The following is a 19590-nucleotide window of genomic DNA, read 5'->3' as shown; positions in this document are numbered from 1 at the left end:
AAGAGAAAAGCCATTGTTCAGACTTAAATTGTCCTCCAATATGTTTTGAGGTACAATATATGATATTATATATGCCATTTACAGACCTGCCCTGTCCCACTTTTCAGAGTACCAGAAGCGTGTGGCATGCGCTGTTTGTGAGTCTGATCGCAATTATAGAATTGTACCAAATCAGGCCTATAAAATCGATGGAATACTTTCATTCTTGACAGCATTCCATTTAAACATATGGTAAACGTCACTAACAAGATGCAATTAGAAAGAACACAAAAGGCCGTTATTGTAGAGTTTTTTTTATTTTATTAACCTCTTGAAACTAGGGGGAACTATTTTTATTTTTGGAAAAATAACATTCCCAAAGTAAACCGCCTATTTCTCAGGACCGGATGCTAGAATATGCATATAATTGACAGCTTACGATAGAAAACACTGTAAAGTTTCCAAAACTGTCAAAATATTGTCTGCGAGTATAACAGAACTGATATTGCAGGCGAAACCCTGAGGAAAATCCAATCAGGAAGTGCCTCTTATTTTGAAACCGTTGTGTTCCTATGCACCCCTATTGGCCATTGAAAGGGATATCAACCAGATTCCTTTTTCTACGTATTCCATAAGGTGTCTACAGCAACGTAGTTTCACGCCTTTATGTTGAAGAATGAGCGTAAATGACTACATTGCGTAAGTGGCCAGCTGAGGGCTCTCAGAGTGATTCTTGCGTAAAAGATAAAGGTAGTCATTTTTCCTCTCGCTCCTACTTAAAAGCCAATTGTCCCGGTTGATATATTATCGAATAGATATTTGAAAAACACCTTGAGGATTGATTATAAAAAAACATTTGCCATGTTTCTGTCGATATTATGGATATAATTTGGATTTTTTGGGGGGCGTTGTCGTGGCCGCAATGTCCGGTGGATTTCTCAACATAACGTGACCAACAAACGGAGGTATTTTGGGTATTCTGAGCCCTCTCCTGTACTCCCTGTACACCCACGACTGCGTGGCCACGCACGCCTCCAACTCAATCATCAAGTTTGCGGACTACACAACAGTGGTAGGCTTGATTACCAACAACGACGAGACGGCCTACAGGGAGGAGGTGAGGGCCCTCGGAGTGTGGTGTCAGGAAAATAACCTCACACTCAACGTCAACAAAACTAAGGAGATGATTGTGGACTTCAGGAAACAGCAGAGGGAACACCCCCCTATCCACATCGATGGAACAGTAGTGGAGAGGGTAGTAAGTTTTAAGTTCCTCGGCATACACATCACAGACAAACTGAATTGGTCCACTCACACAGACAGCATCGTGAAGAAGGCGCAGCAGCGCCTCTTCAACCTCAGGAGGCTGAAGAAATTTGGCTTGTCATCAAAAGCACTCACAAACTTCTACAAAGACACAATCGAGAGCATCCTGGCGGGCTGTATCACCGCCTGGTACGGCAACTGCTCCGCCCTCAACCGTAAGGATCTCCAGAGGGTAGTGAGGTCTGCACAACGCATCACCGGGGGCAAACTACCTGCCCTCCAGGACACCTACACCACCCGATGTTACAGGAAGGCCATAAAGATCATCAAGGACATCAACCACCCGAGCCACTGCCTGTTCACCCCGCTATCATCCAGAAGGCGAGGTCAGTACAGGTGCATCAAAGCTGGGACCGAGAGACTGAAAAACAGCTTCTATGTCAAGGCCATCAGACTAACATTGAGTGGCTGCTGCCAACACACTGTCATTGACACTGACTCAACTCCAGCCACTTTAATAATGGGAATTGATGGGAAATGTAAATATATCACTAGCCACTTTAAACAATGCTACCTTATATAATGTTACATACCCTACATTATTCATCTCATATGCATACGTATATACTGTACTCTATATCATCGACTGCATCCTTATGTAATACATGTATCACTAGCCACTTTAACTATGCCACTTTGTTTACATACTCATCTCATATGTATATACTGTACTTGATACCATCTACTGTATCTTGCCTATGCTGCTCTGTACCATCACTCATTCATATATCCTCATGTACATATTATTTATCCCCTTACACTGTGTATAAGACAGTAGTTTAGGAATTGTTAGTTAGATTACTTGTTGGTTATTACTGCATTGTCGGAACTAGAAGCACAAGCATTTCGCTACACTCGCATTAACATCTGCTAACCATGTGTATGTGACAAATACAATTTGATTTTATTTGATATATTACATTTACATTTAAGTCATTTAGCAGACGCTCATATCCAGAGCGACTTACAAATTGGTGCATTCACCTTATGACATCCAGTGGAACAGCCACTTTACAATAGTGCATCTAAATCTTTTAAGGGGGGGGTGAGAAGGATTACTTTATCCTATCCTAGGTATTCCTTAAAGAGGTGGGGTTTCAGGTGTCTCCGGAAGGTGGTGATTGACTCCGCTGTCCTGGCGTCGTGAGGGAGTTTGTTCCACCATTGGGGAGCCAGAGCAGCGAACAGTTTTGACTGGGCTGAGCGGGAACTGTACTTCCTCAGTGGTAGGGAGGCGAGCAGGCCAGAGGTGGATGAACGCAGTGCCCTTATTTGGGTGTAGGGCCTGATCAGAGCCTGGAGGTACTGAGGTGCCGTTCCCCTCACAGCTCCGTAGGCAAGCACCATGGTCTTGTAGCGGATGCGAGCTTCAACTGGAAGCCAGTGGAGAGAGCGGAGGAGCGGGGTGACGTGAGAGAACTTGAGAAGGTTGAACACTAGACGGGCTGCGGCGTTCTGGATGAGTTGTAGGGGTTTAATGGCACAGGCAGGGAGCCCAGCCAACAGCGAGTTGCAGTAATCCAGACGAGAGATGACAAGTGCCTGGATTAGGACCTGCGCCGCTTCCTGTGTGAGGCAGGGTCGTACTCTGCGGATGTTGTAGAGCATGAACCTACAGGAACGGGCCACCACCTTGATGTTAGTTGAGAACGACAGGGTGTTGTCCAGGATCACAACAAGGTTCTTAGCGCTCTGGGAGGAAGACACAATGGAGTTGTCAACCGTGATGGCGAGATCATGGAACGGGCAGTCCTTCCCCGGGAGGAAGAGCAGCTCCGTCTTGCCGAAGTTCAGCTTGAGGTGGTGATCCGTCATCCACACTGATATGTCTGCCAGACATGCAGAGATGCGATTCGCCACCTGGTCATCAGAAGGGGGAAAGGAGAAGATTAATTGTGTGTCATCTGCATAGCAATGATAGGAGAGACCATGTGAGGTTATGACAGAGCCAAGTGACTTGGTGTATAGCGAGAATAGGAGAGGGCCTAGAACAGAGCCCTGGGGGACACCAGTGGTGAGAGCGCGTGGTGAGGAGACAGATTCTCGCCACGCCACCTGGTAGGAGCGACCTGTCAGGTAGGACGCAATCCAAGCGTGGGCCGCGCCGGAGATTCCCAACTCTGAGAGGGTGGAGAGGAGGATCTGATGGTTCACAGTATCGAAGGCAGCCGATAGGTCTAGAAGGATGAGAGCAGAGGAGAGAGTTAGCTTTAGCGGTGCGGAGCGCCTCCGTGATACAGAGAAGAGCAGTCTCAGTTGAATGACTAGTCTTGAAACCTGACTGATTTGGATCAAGAAGGTCATTCTGAGAGAGATAGCGGGAGAGCTGACCAAGGACGGCACGTTCAAGAGTTTTGGAGAGAAAAGAAAGAAGGGATACTGGTCTGTAGTTGTTGACATCGGAGGGATCGAGTGTAGGTTTTTTCAGAAGGGGTGCAACTCTCGCTCTCTTGAAGACGGAAGGGACGTAGCCAGCGGTCAGGGATAAGTTGATGAGCGAGGTGAGGTAAGGGAGAAGGTCTCCGGAAATGGTCTGGAGAAAAGAGGAGGGGATAGGGTCGAGCGGGCAGGTTGTTGGGCGGCCGGCCGTCACAAGACGCGAGATTTCATCTGGAAAGAGAGGGGAGAAAGAGGTCAGAGCACAGGGTAGGGGCAGTGTGAGCAGAACCAGCGGTGTCGTTTGACTTAGCAAACGAGGATCGGATGTCGTCGACCTTCTTTTCAAAATGGTTGACGAAGTCATCTGCAGAGAGGGAGGGGGGGAGGAGGATTCATATATATCCTCTCGTTGTAGAATCAGATTTCCGACATCAAAAAATTGGCATGGCTCTCTGTAAAAAGTATGCTTAGATTTTTGATACAGGATCTGTGAGAAATTTCAAGACTTTCTCAGGTTTGGTAAGATCGTTTGGTCCTTCTTTTACTTTCTTTTCTGCCACTTTGTCCCCGATATCCCTTTGCTTGAACAGAGTCAGGTCGAAGATTTTGTCAGCAGGTCCACATTTGATGGAGGATTGTGTGACTTTGCTTCCAAAGGAGCCAGGTGAGAGCTCGGAGGATTCAGGTGAGGGCTCTGAGGATTCAGGTGGGGGCTCTGAGGATTCAGGTGGGGGCTCTGAGGATTCAGGTGGGGGCTCTGAGGATTCAGGTGGGGGCTCGGAGGAGCCAGGTGAGAGCTCGGAGGATTCAGGTGGGGGCTCTGAGGATTCAGGTGGGGGCTCTGAGGTGGGGGCTCTGAGGATTCAGGTGGGGGCTCTGAGGATTCAGGTGGGGGCTCTGAGGATTCAGGTGGGGGCTCTGAGGATTCAGGTGGGGGCTTGGAGGAGCCAGGTGAGAGATCGGAGGAGCCAGGTGAGAGATCGGAGGATTCAGGTGAGAGCTCGGAGGATTCAGGTGAGAGCTCGGAGGATTCAGGTGAGAGCTCGGAGGATTCAGGTGAGAGCTCGGAGGATTCAGGTGAGAGCTCGGAGGATTCAGGTGAGAGCTCGGAGGATTCAGGTGAGAGCTCGGAGGATTCAGGTGAGAGCTCGGAGGATTCAGGTGAGAGCTCGGAGGATTCAGGTGAGAGCTCGGAGGATTCAGGTGAGAGCTCGGAGGATTCAGGTGAGAGCTCGGAGGATTCAGGTGAGAGCTCGGAGGATTCAGGTGAGAGCTCGGAGGATTCAGGTGGGGGCTCTGAGGATTCAGGTGGGGGCTCTGAGGATTCAGGTGGGGGCTCTGAGGATTCAGGTGGGGGCTCTGAGGAGCCAGGTGAGAGATCGGAGGATTCAGGTGGGTGCTCGGAGGATTTAGGTGGAGAGCTCGGAGGATTCAGGTGAGAGCTCGGAGGATTCAGGTGAGAGCTCGGAGGATTTAGGTGGGGGCTCGGAGGAGCCAGGTGAGAGCTCGGAGGATTCAGGTGAGAGCTCGGAGGATTCAGGTGAGAGCTCGGAGGATTCAGGTGGGGTCTTGGAGGAGCCAGGTGAGAGCTCAGAGGATTCAGGTGGGGGCTCGGAGGATTCAGGTGAGAGCTCGGAGGAGCCAGGTGGGGGCTCGGAGGATTCAGGTGAGGGCTCGGACGATTCAGGTGAGGGCTCGGAGGATTCAGGTGGGGGCTCGGAGGAGCCAGGTGAGAGCTGGGACGATTCAGGTGAGAGCTGGGAGGATTCAGGTGGGGTCTTGGAGGAGCCAGGTGAGAGCTCGGAGGATTCAGGTGAGAGCTCGGAGGATTCAGGTGGGGTCTTGGAGGAGCCAGGTGAGAGCTCGGATGATTCAGGTGAGAGCTCGGAGGATTCAGGTGAGGGCTCGGAGGATTCAGGTGGGGGCTCGGAGGATTCAGGTGGGGGCTCGGAGGATTCAGGTGGGGGCTCGGAGGATTCAGGTGGGGGCTCGGAGGATTCAGGTGGGGGCTCGGAGGATTCAGGTGGGGGCTCGGAGGATTCAGGTGGGGGCTCGGAGGATTCAGGTGAGGGCTCGGAGGATTCAGGTGAGGGCCTCTGAGGATTCAGGTGGGGGCTCTGAGGATTCAGGTGGGGGCTCTGAGGATTCAGGTGGGGGCTCGGAGGATTCAGGTGGGGGCTCGGAGGATTCAGGTGGGGGCTCGGGTGAGAGCTCGGAAGATTCAGGTGAGGGCTCTGAGGATTCAGGTGGGGGCTCGGAGGATTCAGGTGGGGGCTCGGAGGATTCAGGTGGGGGCTCGGAGGATTCAGGTGGGGGCTCGGAGGATTCAGGTGGGGGCTCGGAGGATTCAGGTGGGGGCTCGGAGGATTCAGGTGGGGGCTCGGAGGAGCCAGGTGGGGGCTCTGAGGATTCAGGTGAGGGCTCTAAGGATTCAGGTGAGGGCTCTGAGGATTCAGGTGAGGGCTCTGAGGATTCAGGTGGGGGCTCGGAGGATTCAGGTGGGGGCTCGGAGGATTCAGGTGGGGGCTCGGAGGATTCAGGTGGGGGCTCGGAGGATTCAGGTGGGGGCTCGGAGGATTCAGGTGGGGGCTCGGAGGATTCAGGTGGGGGCTCGGACGATTCAGGTGGGGGCTCGGGTGAGAGCTCGGAAGATTCAGGTGAGGGCTCGGAGGAAAACCTCTTGGGCTGCCTAGCAGAGGGCTCAAGTGATGACGAGGAGGAGGATGTGGCTGTTGTGGTGGAGCTTGGGGGAACAGTGGTCTTCTTTCCCGATAACTCATCGGCAAAGAACAAAGCGAGGGGATCCCATTGCTCCATAAGGTGGTTGATACACTGGCCAAGGGACAACCATCTTGCAGATACCAGCTTCAAAATCTTCCTGACATCAGTGTCACACAGGATCTGTAGGTCACCCAGAGAAGCCTTCCTCTTGCTACACTTGTCGAGATAGTAAAAGATGGTGAAGAGAAAGTCTTCATTATTAAGACTGAGCTGCCTCGACGCCCTCTCTGCAGCTATGTGTATCAAATGGCAATCAAGTACACATTTTCATTTCGGGTCTTCAGAAGTGCTGCCACCCCTAAAACCCAGACCTTACATGACAGCAGCATTATCTGCTGCAAAACTCACACAATTGGATCACGGAACGCTCCTCTTCTTCTTTTAAGTGTCAATTATGTCAAATATAGCTCTTCCTGTAGACTCCCTCAATTCGCATAGCTTAAGCAATAACTATTCAAATCAAATCAAATGTATTTGTCACATACACATGTGCAAATGTAGCGAAATGCTTGTGCTTCTAGTTCCGACAATGCAGTAATATCTAACAAGTAATATTTACCTAACAATTTCACAACTACCTTATACACACAAGTGTAAAGGAATGAATACGAATATGTACATAAAAATATAGAAATGAGTGATGGCTGAACGGCATAGGCAAGATGCAGTCGATGGTATAGAGTACAGTATATACATATGAGATGAGTAATGTGGGGTATGAGAACATTATAAAGTGGCATTTTTTAAAGTGGCTAGTGCTACATTTAATTATATAAAGATGGCAAGATGCAGTAGATGGTATAGCGTACAGTATATACATACGAGATGAGTAATGTAGGGTAAGTAAATATTATATAATATAAAGTGGCTAGTGATAAATTGATTACATCAATTTTTCCATTATTAAAGTGCTGGAGTTGTGTCAGTATGTTGGCAGCAGCCACTCAATGTTAGTGGTGGCTGTTTAACAGCCTGATGGCCTTAAGACAGAAGCTGTTTTTCAGTCTCTCGGTCCCAGCTTTGATGCACCTGTACTGACCTCGCCTTCTGGATGATAGCGAGGTGAACAGGCAGTGGCTCGGGTGGTGTAGGTGTCCTGGAGGGCAGGTAGTTTGCCCCTGGTGATGAGTTGTGCAGACCTCACTACCCTCTGGGGAGCCTTACGGTTGTGGGCGGAGCAGCTGCTGTACCAGGTGGTGATACAGCCCGACAGGATGCTCTCAATTGTGCATCTGTAAAAGTTTGTGAGTGTTTTTGGTGACAAGCCAAATTTCTTCAGCCTCCTGAGCTTGAAGAGACGCTGCTGCGCCTTCTTCACCATGCTGTCTGTGTGGGTGGACCAATTCAGTTTGTCCGTGATGTGTACGCCGAGGAACTTAAAACTTTCCACCCTCTCTACTACTGTCCCGTCGATGTGGATAGGGGGCTGCTCCTTCTGCTGTTTCCTGAAGTCCACGATCATCTCCTTTGTTTTGTTGACATTGAGTGTGAGAGGTTACTTTCCTGACACCATTTTCCTGAACTCTAAAACAAACGTGTGTGGGAGTGAACTCTAAAACAAACGTGTGTGGGAGTGAACTCTAAAACAAACGTGTGTGGGAGTGAACTCTAAAACAAACGTGTGTGGGAGTGAACTCTAAAACAAACGTGTGTGGGAGTGAACTCTAAAACAAACGTGTGTGGGAGTGAACTCTAAAACAAACGTGTGTGGGAGTGAACTCTAAAACAAACGTGTGGGGGAGTGAACTCTAAAACAAACGTGTGGGGGAGTGAACTCTAAAACAAACGTGTGGGGGAGTGAACTCTAAAACAAACGTGTGGGGGAGTGAACTCTAAAACAAACGTGTGTGGGAGTGAACTCTAAAACAAACGTGTGTGGGAGTGAACTCTAAAACAAACGTGTGTGGGAGTGAACTCTAAAACAAACGTGTGTGGGAGTGAACTCTAAAACAAACGTGTGTGGGAGTGAACTCTAAAACAAAGGTGTGTGGGAGTGAACTCTAAAACAAAGGTGTGGGGGAGTGAACTCTAAAACAAAGGTGTGGGGGAGTGAACTCTAAAACAAAGGTGTGGGGGAGTGAACTCTAAAACAAACGTGTGGGGGAGTGAACTCTAAAACAAACGTGTGGGGGAGTGAACTCTAAAACAAACGTGTGGGGGAGTGAACTCTAAAACAAACGTGTGTGGGAGTGAACTCTAAAACAAACGTGTGGGGGAGTGAACTCTAAAACAAACGTGTGGGGGAGTGAACTCTAAAACAAACGTGTGGGGGAGTGAACTCTAAAACAAACGTGTGGGGGAGTGAACTCTAAAACAAACGTGTGTGGGAGTGAACTCTAAAACAAACGTGTGTGGGAGTGAACTCGAAAACAGTGAACTGGGCTAACCTGACTGTAGGTGCTGGTGGATAGCCTCAGCAGATCCCTCATCAGTTCCTGGTGGATACTCCTGTACTCACACCCCTCCACTGTTAGCTTACGAAGCTGGACAACACAAAACACATGACAGTTAAACAGCAGCTGGGTTACTACCAGGGGTAATAGAAACACGGACAGATTATTCCATGACAGCAGCAGACACTTGAGAATGGATAGCACACACAGAGCGAGAGACACAGAGCGAGAGAGACACAGAGCGAGAGCGACGCAGAGCGAGAGAGAGCGAGACAGAGAGCGAGACAGAGAGCGAGACAGAGAGCGAGAGAGACAGAGAGCGAGACAGAGAGCGAGACAGAAACAGAGAGACAGAGCAAGATGGAGAGCGCCTGAGAGACCGACAGAGGTCCTACCTCATGCTGTAGCATAACTCTGTCGATCAGTAGGGCTCTGATGTGCTGCTTCCTGCCATGAAGCTTTAGGTGGAACAGGAGGAAAGAAATTAGTAACTACTGTCTAGACCAGGACTGGGCCCTATTCCCTATGTAATGAACTACTGTCTAGACCAGGGCTGGGCCCTATTCCCTATGTAATGAACTACTGTCTAGACCAGGGCTGGGCCCTATTCCCTATGTAATGAACTACTGTCTAGCCAAGGCTGGGCCCTATTCCTTATGTAATGAACTACTGTCTAGACCAAGGCTGGGACCTATTCCCTATGTAATGAACTACTGTCTAGACCAAGGCTGGGTCCTATTCCCTATGTAATGAACTACTGTCTAGACCAAGGCTGGGCCCTATTCCCTATGTAATGAACTACTGTCTAGACCAGGGCTGGGCCCTATTCCCTATGTAATGCACTACTGTCTAGACCAGGGCTGGGCCCTATTCCCTATGTAATGAACTACTGTCTAGACCAAGGCTGGGACCTATTCCCTATGTAATGAACTACTGTCTAGACCAAGGCTGGACCCTATTCCCTATGTAATGAACTACTGTCTAGACCAAGGCTGGGCCCTATTCCCTATGTAATGAACTACTGTCTAGACCAAGGCTGGGACCTATTCCCTATGTAATGAACTACTGTCTAGACCAGGGCTGGGCCCTATTCCCTATGTAATGCACTACTGTCTAGACCAAGGCTGGGCCCTATTCTCTATGTAATGAACTACTGTCTAGACCAAGGCTGGGACCTATTCCCCATGTAATGAACTACTGTCTAGACCAGGGCTGGGACCTATTCCCTATGTAATGAACTACTGTCTAGACCAGGGCTGGGACCTATTCCCTATGTAATGCACTACTGTCTAGACCAAGGCTGGGACCTATTCCCTATGTAATGAACTACTGTCTAGACCAAGGCTGGGCCCTATTCCCTATGTAATGCACTACTGTCTAGACCAAGGCTGGGCCCTATTCCCTATGTAATTAACTACTGTCTAGACCAAGGCTGGGCCCTATTTCCTATGTAATGAACTACTGTGTAGACCAGGGCTGGGCCCTATTCCCTATGTAATGAACTACTGTCTAGACCAAGGCTGGGCCCTATTCCCTATGTAATGAACTACTGTCTAGACCAAGGCTGGGCCCTATTCCCTATGTAATGCACTACTGTCTAGACCAAGGCTGGGCCCTATTCCCTATGTAATGAACTACTGTCTAGACCAAGGCTGGGTCCTATTCCCTATGTAATGCACTACTGTCTAGACCAAGGCTGGGACCTATTCCCTATGTAATGAACTACTGTCTAGACCAACGCTGGGCCCTATTCCCTATGTAATGAACTACTGTCTAGACCAAGGCTGGGCCCTATTCCCTATGTAATGCACTACTGTCTAGACCAAGGCTGGGCCCTATTCCCTATGTAATGCACTACTGTCTAGACCAGGGCTGGGCCCTATTCCCTATGTAATGAACTACTGTCTAGACCAAGGCTGGGCCCTATTCCCTATGTAATGAACTACTGTCTAGACCAAGGCTGGGCCCTATTCCCTATGTAATGAACTACTGTCTAGACCAAGGCTGGGCCCTATTCCCTATGTAATGAACTACTGTCTAGACCAAGGCTGGGACCTATTCCCTATGTTATGATTTACTGTCTAGACCAGGGCTGGGCCCTATTCCCTATGTAATGCACTACTGTCTAGACCAAGGCTGGGCCCTATTCTCTATGTAATGAACTACTGTCTAAACCAAGGCTGGGACCTATTCCCCATGTAATGAACTACTGTCTAGACCAGGGCTGGGACCTATTCCCTATGTAATGAACTACTGTCTAGACCAGGGCTGGGACCTATTCCCTATGTAATGCACTACTGTCTAGACCAAGGCTGGGACCTATTCCCTATGTAATGAACTACTGTCTAGACCAAGGCTGGGACCTATTCCCTATGTAATGAACTACTGTCTAGACCAGGGCTGGGCCCTATTTCCTATGTAATGCACTACTGTCTAGACCAAGGCTGGGCCCTATTCTCTATGTAATTAACTACTGTCTAGACCAAGGCTGGGCCCTATTTCCTATGTAATGAACTACTGTGTAGACCAGGGCTGGGCCCTATTCCCTATGTAATGAACTACTGTCTAGACCAAGGCTGGGCCCTATTTCCTATGTAATGAACTACTGTCTAGACCAAGACTGGGCCCTATTCCCTATGTAATGAACTACTGTCTAGACCAAGGCTGGGCCCTATTCCCTATGTAATGAACTACTGTCTAGACCAAGGCTGGGCCCTATTCCCTATGTAATGCACTACTGTCTAGACCAAGGCTGGGCCCTATTCCCGATGTAATGAACTACTGTCTAGACCAAGGCTGGGTCCTATTCCCTATGTAATGCACTACTGTCTAGACCAAGGCTGGGACCTATTCCCTATGTAATGAACTACTGTCTAGACCAAGGCTGGGACCTATTCCCTATGTAATGAACTACTGTCTAGACCAAGGCTGGGCCCTATTCCCGATGTAATGAACTACTGTCTAGACCAAGGCTGGGTCCTATTCCCTATGTAATGCACTACTGTCTAGACCAAGGCTGGGACCTATTCCCTATGTAATGAACTACTGTCTAGACCAAGGCTGGGCCCTATTCCCTATGTAATGAACTACTGTCTAGACCAAGGCTGGGTCCTATTCCCTATGTAATGCACTACTGTCTAGACCAAGGCTGGGACCTATTCCCTATGTAATGAACTACTGTCTAGACCAAGGCTGGGCCCTATTCCCTATGTAATGAACTACTGTCTAGACCAAGGCTGGGCCCTATTCCCTATGTAATGAACTACTGTCTAGACCAGGGCTGGGCCCTATTCCCTATGTAATGCACTACTGTCTAGACCAAGGCTGGGCCCTATTCCCTATGTAATGAACTACTGTCTAGACCAAGGCTGGGTCCTATTCCCTATGTAATGAACTACTGTCTAGACCAGGACTGGGACCTATTCCCTATGTAATGAACTACTGTCTAGACCAGGGCTGGGACCTATTCCCTATGTAATGCACTACTGTCTAGACCAAGGCTGGGACCTATTCCCTATGTAATGAACTACTGTCTAGACCAGGGCTGGGCCCTATTCCCTATGTAATGCACTACTGTCTAGACCAGGGCTGGGCCCTATTCCCTATGTAATGAACTACTGTCTAGACCAAGGCTGGGACCTATTCCCTATGTAATGAACTACTGTCTAGACCAAGGCTGGGCCCTATTCCCTATGTAATGCACTACTGTCTAGACCAAGGCTGGGCCCTATTCTCTATGTAATGAACTACTGTCTAAACCAAGGCTGGGACCTATTCCCCATGTAATGAACTACTGTCTAGACCAGGGCTGGGACCTATTCCCTATGTAATGAACTACTGTCTAGACCAGGGCTGGGACCTATTCCCTATGTAATGCACTACTGTCTAGACCAAGGCTGGGACCTATTCCCTATGTAATGAACTACTGTCTAGACCAAGGCTGGGACCTATTCCCTATGTAATGAACTACTGTCTAGACCAGGGCTGGGCCCTATTCCCTATGTAATGCACTACTGTCTAGACCAAGGCTGGGCCCTATTCTCTATGTAATTAACTACTGTCTAGACCAAGGCTGGGCCCTATTTCCTATGTAATGAACTACTGTGTAGACCAGGGCTGGGCCCTATTCCCTATGTAATGAACTACTGTCTAGACCAAGGCTGGGCCCTATTTCCTATGTAATGAACTACTGTCTAGACCAAGACTGGGCCCTATTCCCTATGTAATGAACTACTGTCTAGACCAAGGCTGGGTCCTATTCCCTATGTAATGCACTACTGTCTAGACCAAGGCTGGGACCTATTCCCTATGTAATGAACTACTGTCTAGACCAAGGCTGGGACCTATTCCCTATGTAATGAACTACTGTCTAGACCAAGGCTGGGCCCTATTCCCGATGTAATGAACTACTGTCTAGACCAAGGCTGGGTCCTATTCCCTATGTAATGCACTACTGTCTAGACCAAGGCTGGGACCTATTCCCTATGTAATGAACTACTGTCTAGACCAAGGCTGGGCCCTATTCCCTATGTAATGAACTACTGTCTAGACCAAGGCTGGGTCCTATTCCCTATGTAATGCACTACTGTCTAGACCAAGGCTGGGACCTATTCCCTATGTAATGCACTACTGTCTAGACCAAGGCTGGGACCTATTCCCTATGTAATGAACTACTGTCTAGACCAAGGCTGGGTCCTATTCCCTATGTAATGCACTACTTTTGGCAAGGGCCTTGTACTGATCAGAAATCAACACTAAACTCTTACAAATATATGTTAGATAGGTCTGTTGGTGCCTTACATGACCAGCATTCATTCATTGAAGAGAAATATGTCATTGAATCACACAAGTTCCACCACGGCTCCAGTATGGCGTTCTAGTTATATCTCTCACCCTGTTCTCCATGGACTTCTTGACCAGGTTGAAGCTCTTCCAGCGAGAGTCAAACTCGTGTTTTTGGGAGCCTTTGAAGTGTAGCAGGTCACTGATGATCTTGATGATGGAGAATAGAGACTTGGTGTCGTCCTCGGAGTGTTCCAGAATGTGATCTGGGGACATAAAACAGAACCAACCGTTACGTTGACATGAAGTGAAATTATCTATATCAGTTTTAGGGGTGTGTTTTAGGGGTGGGTTTTAGACGTCTTTGTTTAATTAAAAAAATATATATTTAACCAGGAAAAGCCAATTGAGACCCAGAGTCTCTTTTTCAAGGGAAACCTGGCCAAGAAGGCAGAAACAATCAAAACATTGCATAAATAAAACATACAACACAACATGATCCAGCATTCACTGGCAATAACATATCTAGGTGAAGCATGGATTGTAGACTATTCCATGCCTCTGGTGCACAAGAAGAGAAGGCAGTCTTGCATAATACTGTCAATGTCCTGGAGACTAAGTGGCAACCACCTAGCAGACCAGGTATGGTGACTGCTGGTGGTGAAGGAGACCAGACTACAGAAGCAAAGAGGGAGTTTACCCAAAAGGGCTTTGTAGATGAACACATATACAACAAGTCACCTTACTCAATTAGAGAAAAGTGGCCTGAACAAGCTTCTTTCTAGTCATAAGTGGGAAGCAAGCATTATTACGAAAATAAAAACCCAATCTCAATTTAAGCTTTCTCACAAGATTATCCACATGAACTTTAAAGGACTTTAAAGGACAAATTTGTAAGATGAGACTTTTTCACCAGATGTGACAATGCTAACCTTCTCTGGCGGAGTTCAAGCTCTGGTAAAGGTGATGAATGTAGTTTTTTGTACATTCTAAATCAGTTTGAGACCATAAAAGGGAGTCCTGCAGTGACTAAAAAGCAGTCTGGAGCTCTTCAACAGCCTGAACCAGAGAAGGAACACATGAATATATGACTGTATCATCGTCATATAGATGTAACTTTGCTGGTTGCATCCCATTTCACATATTAGCTCTTCATGTGAAGACATTGATAAGACACAAATACATTAAAATAAAATAAAAACATTACACCTGGACAGCATTACACTGTTAGTTACACCTGGACAGCTTTACACTGTTAGTTACACCTGGACAGCATTACACTGTTAGTTACACCTGGACAGCATTACACTGTTAGTTACACCTGGACAGCATTACACTGTTAGTTACACCTGGACAGCATTACACTGTTAGTTACACCTGGACAGCTTTACACTGTTAGTTACACCTGGACAGCTTTACACTGTTAGTTACACCTGGACAGCTTTACACTGTTAGTTACACCTGGACAGCTTTACACTGTTAGTTACACCTGGACAGCTTTACACTGTTAGTTACACCTGGACAGCTTTACACTGTTAGTTACACCTGGACCGCTTTACACTGTTAGTTACACCTGGACCGCTTTACACTGTTAGTTACACCTGGACCGCTTTACACTGTTAGTTACACCTGGACCGCTTTACACTGTTAGTTACACCTGGACAGCTTTACACTGTGAGTTACACCTGGACAGTTTTACACTGAGTTACACCTGGACAGCTTTACACTGAGTTACACCTGGACAGCTTTACACTGAGTTACACCTGGACAGTTTTACACCTGGACAGCTTTACACCTGGACAGCTTTACACTGTGAGTTACACCTGGACAGCTTTACACTGTGAGTTACACCTGGACAGCTTTACACTGTGAGTTACACCTGGACAGCTTTACACTGTGAGTTACACCTGGACAGTTTTACACTGTGAGTTACACCTGGACAGTTTTACACCTGGACAGCTTTACACTGTGTTTTACACCTGGACAGCTTTACACTGTGAGTTACACCTGGACAGCTTTACACTGTGAGTTACACCTGGACAGCTTTACACTGTGAGTTACACCTGGACAGCTTTACACTGTGAGTTACACCTGGACAGCTTTACACTGTGAGTTACACCTGGACAGCTTTACACTGTGAGTTACACCTGGACAGCTTTACACTGTGAGTTACACCTGGACAGCTTTACACTGTGAGTTACACCTGGACAGCTTTACACTGTGAGTTACACCTGGACAGCTTTACACTGTTAGTTACACCTGGACAGCTTTACACTGTTAGTTACACCTGGACAGTTTTACACTGAGTTACACCTGGACAGCTTTACACTGAGTTACACCTGGACAGCTTTACACTGAGTTACACCTGGACAGCTTTACACTGAGTTACACCTGGACAGCTTTACACTGAGTTACACCTGGACAGCTTTACACTGAGTTACACCTGGACAGCTTTACACTGAGTTACACCTGGACAGCTTTAAACTGTTAGTTACACCTGGACAGCTTTACACTGTTAGTTACACCTGGACAGTTTTATACTGAGTTACACCTGGACAGCTTTACACTGAGTTACACCTGGACAGCTTTACACTGAGTTACACCTGGACAGCTTTACACTGAGTTACACCTGGACAGCTTTACACTGAGTTACACCTGGACAGTTTTACACCTGGACAGCTTTACACTGAGTTACACCTGGACAGCTTTACACTGTGAGTTACACCTGGACAGCTTTACACTGAGTTACACCTGGACAGTTTTACACCTGGACAGCTTTACACTGAACCACAGTTGTGGTTACAGACAGGAGGGAGGGAGGAGACACTATTAGGGTTGAGTTGTGGTTACGGACAGGAGGGAGGAGACACTATTAGGGTTGAGTTGTGGTTACTGACAGGAGGGAGGGAGGAGACACTATTAGGGTTGAGTTGTGGTTACAGACAGGAGGGAGGGAGGAGACACTATTAGGGTTGAGTTGTGGTTACAGACAGGAGGGAGGGAGGAGACACTATTAGGATTGAGTTGTGGTTACAGACAGGAGGGAGGGAGGAGACACTATTAGGATTGAGTTGTGGTTACAGACAGGAGAGAGGGAGGGAGGAGACACTATTAGGGTTGAGTTGTGGTTACAGACAGGAGGGAGGGAGGAGACACTATTAGGGTTGAGTTGTGGTTACGGACAGGCGGGAGGGAGGAGACACTATTAGGGTTGAGTTGTGGTTACAGACAGGAGGGAGGGAGGAGACACTATTAGGGTTGAGTTGTGGTTACAGACAGGAGGGAGGGAGGAGACACTATTAGGGTTGAGTTGTGGTTACAGACAGGAGAGAGGGAGGGAGGAGACACTATTAGGGTTGAGTTGTGGTTACAGACAGGAGAGAGGGAGGGAGGAGACACTATTAGGGTTGAGTTGTGGTTACAGACAGGAGGGAGGGAGGAGACACTACTCACGTAGCAACTGCCTCATCACTCTACAGATAGCATCTCTGTAGTTCTCTCTGGACACATCTGGAGGAGGAGAGGGAGTTGAGGTTTTACATAACAACGTGCATGCAAACATGTCTCTGGAACAATAAAAATCAACGGATAGTTACTGCTGTCAACCTCAACAAGTGAGTGATACCGCAAACTATGAAGGCTCAAGGACCATTTTGTCTGTTAGCAAGGCCTCAGAATAATGACTATGAGCTAAAGCATGCAACTCACCATAGGACACTCCTGTGAAGAGGTTGGTCTCACCCAGATTCACCATGCTAGTAACTCTGACAGAGAAAGAGAGATTTCATAGTTAAAACACACTGTAGTAAAACACTGACAATTACTGATGTAAAAAGGGCTTGATAAATACATTTCATTAATTAAGCTTGACTGTGTACTACTCACAGTTCTGGGATGGGCTCTCCTCGCAGTGGTGGAAACAGACTTCCTGCTCCCAGAAGGCAGTGCTGCACGATAGACAAACTCTGTAGGACGTCATCCCTGGAAAATGGGATTAGTTACATGCAGGGTCCACAACACTGACTACACATTATAAAGCAGAACGGAGTTGTGTTAAGTGCAGAGAACACGTTTGAAACAGAGTGAAACCACCTAAACTTGTCAGGAAGAAAATGGCACACGTGGGACAACAGGACACTAGTTTGTTCTTAGATTAGTGTAGAGCACTTATGCAGTCACAAAGCAAGCCAAGATATAGCACTCAGAATAATTTTTAAACATGACCTTTTTTTTTAACCTAATAAAACCAGTTGTGTATGAATGAGGTTTGTGCAGGAGGCCTAATACATTATCACAGAATAATGGCTATGTGCCTGGCCTGGTAATATTGTTCTTCTCAGACCACGTTATATTTCAAAACTCAAGCTTTGATAACAAACTAGATCAGTTGGTGTACCTTTAGCGAGGCACAGCTGAGCAGAAATTGAAATAATTCGCTTTTTTATTTAACAGGACTGATGGTACCGGCATCTGATGGTCATGGTGCTTTCAAGACAACAGATCAAATAATGACGTCAGTGATCTTCGGGTCAGAAAGTCAGAGCCTTAGAAAGAGGCCAGAGTTTCTGACTTGGATGGCCGTTCAAAAGATTCCCCATGGTTTTGAACACGGCATTCGTCTCAGTGAAGGGAGTGAGAGAGCAGCAGCCTCTCACCTATGACCAGAGAAAGTTAAATATTCCTCTATCTTAAAATAGACAACGAGCTGCTGTTAATAATTCAAACGCAGGTCTATAGATACACTTGACTACTAATTCATTGCAGATGCAGCACGAGTGGAAGTAGAAGTGGAAGTAGAGAGAAGCGCATTTTATGTATTGTAAGTGTTGACTAAATACAGTGTTGACAGTGATGAATAAAGTCACTCATAAAAACAGCAGCTCTTTGACAGTCTCCCTCTGGTCATAGTTTTAAAAGTTATTAAATCTCATGTAGGCCTGTATCAAACAATGCTGTAGCCGGGGTCATGGAAGCTGTAGGCAGGCATTTGAGCTATTTGATTGGCCAGAGCAGTAAGCACACTTGATGTAGCCACAGATCCCCCAGGTCTGCTGGGTAGGCGGAGTTTGTCATTTCAGAGAAATGAAATGGTTGTAAATGGGAACACTTTGCCTACCAGCTGCAGCAGGGCTTCTGAATCAGGAGCACCTCCATCAACAGAGCAACACACAAACATAACCAACATAAAAGGAGCTCAAGCCTTTATGCCTTTATCATTGGATTTTCTACAGAAATGTTTGGTGATTGACTAGGAATGCCTTGGAGATCACGATGACCGGTTGGTGACCACTGGTGTACAGTATCCTACACCTGCACACCCGTCTGCTCCAGACTTGTCGTGCTCTGTTTAATGTGCCTTCACCTGGCAATCCCCTGGGTCCTAACTATTCATGAGGGCATATCGTAGCAAAACGTTTAGTTTAGGTAGTCTTACAGTCCATTTTCTTCTGTTTGATAACTGATGAATAGGACCCTCTTACTGCCTTCACACAGTCAGTCCCCCCTCACCTGGTCATGTCCCGTTCCCCCTGGGCATATCTCTGCAGTCGCAGCAGCTCTGGCTGTAAGATCAGGTCCAGAACATAGAACACAAATCTGGTCTCCTCCACACTGGGGACGTGCCACTGGATGTGAAGGTTCCACAGGTCCCCCGGACGACCCCAGTCCTGGACAGAGGGGGAGAAGGTTGAGATCAATATATAATAATATATACACTACCGGTCAAAAGTTTTTGAACACCCCATTTATTCCAGTTTTTATTGAAATTTAAGCAGTTTAAGTCCAGTGAATAACCTGAAAATGGTAAAGGTAAGCAGTAAACTGCCAGAGGTAAAAAAAAATATATATATATATTTTTTTTTAAAGAATCTAGGTTACCAAAAACTGAAAAATAATGTATTTTTCAGAGTTACAAAAAAAGGCATTTTCAGGGAACAAGTATTGGGTTAAC

The 19590-nt window shown here is 47.3% G+C and overlaps 1 protein-coding gene across 1 annotated transcript in view; it reads right to left on the bottom strand.

Moving 5' to 3' along the window:
- The window catches only part of LOC124028281 (proteasome activator complex subunit 4B-like), a gene marked incomplete at both ends in the record, with an annotated part of 40039 nt that extends 20733 nt beyond the window's left edge, over window positions 1-19306 (bottom strand). The window contains 7 exon segments of the mRNA XM_046340386.1: window positions 8853-8948; window positions 9254-9316; window positions 13752-13906; window positions 17094-17150; window positions 17349-17404; window positions 17526-17621; window positions 19149-19306. Coding sequence (XP_046196342.1) covers window positions 8853-8948; window positions 9254-9316; window positions 13752-13906; window positions 17094-17150; window positions 17349-17404; window positions 17526-17621; window positions 19149-19306 — 681 coding nt within the window.
- Between the last annotated feature and the right edge of the window lie 284 nt (window positions 19307-19590).

This window comes from Oncorhynchus gorbuscha, unplaced genomic scaffold, assembly GCF_021184085.1.
Source record: "Oncorhynchus gorbuscha isolate QuinsamMale2020 ecotype Even-year unplaced genomic scaffold, OgorEven_v1.0 Un_scaffold_3959, whole genome shotgun sequence".
In the NCBI taxonomy this organism is placed as follows: Eukaryota; Metazoa; Chordata; class Actinopteri; order Salmoniformes; family Salmonidae; genus Oncorhynchus; species Oncorhynchus gorbuscha.
The sequence above is the reverse complement of the archived record's forward strand: the minus strand, read 5'-3'. Positions and strand labels throughout refer to the sequence as shown.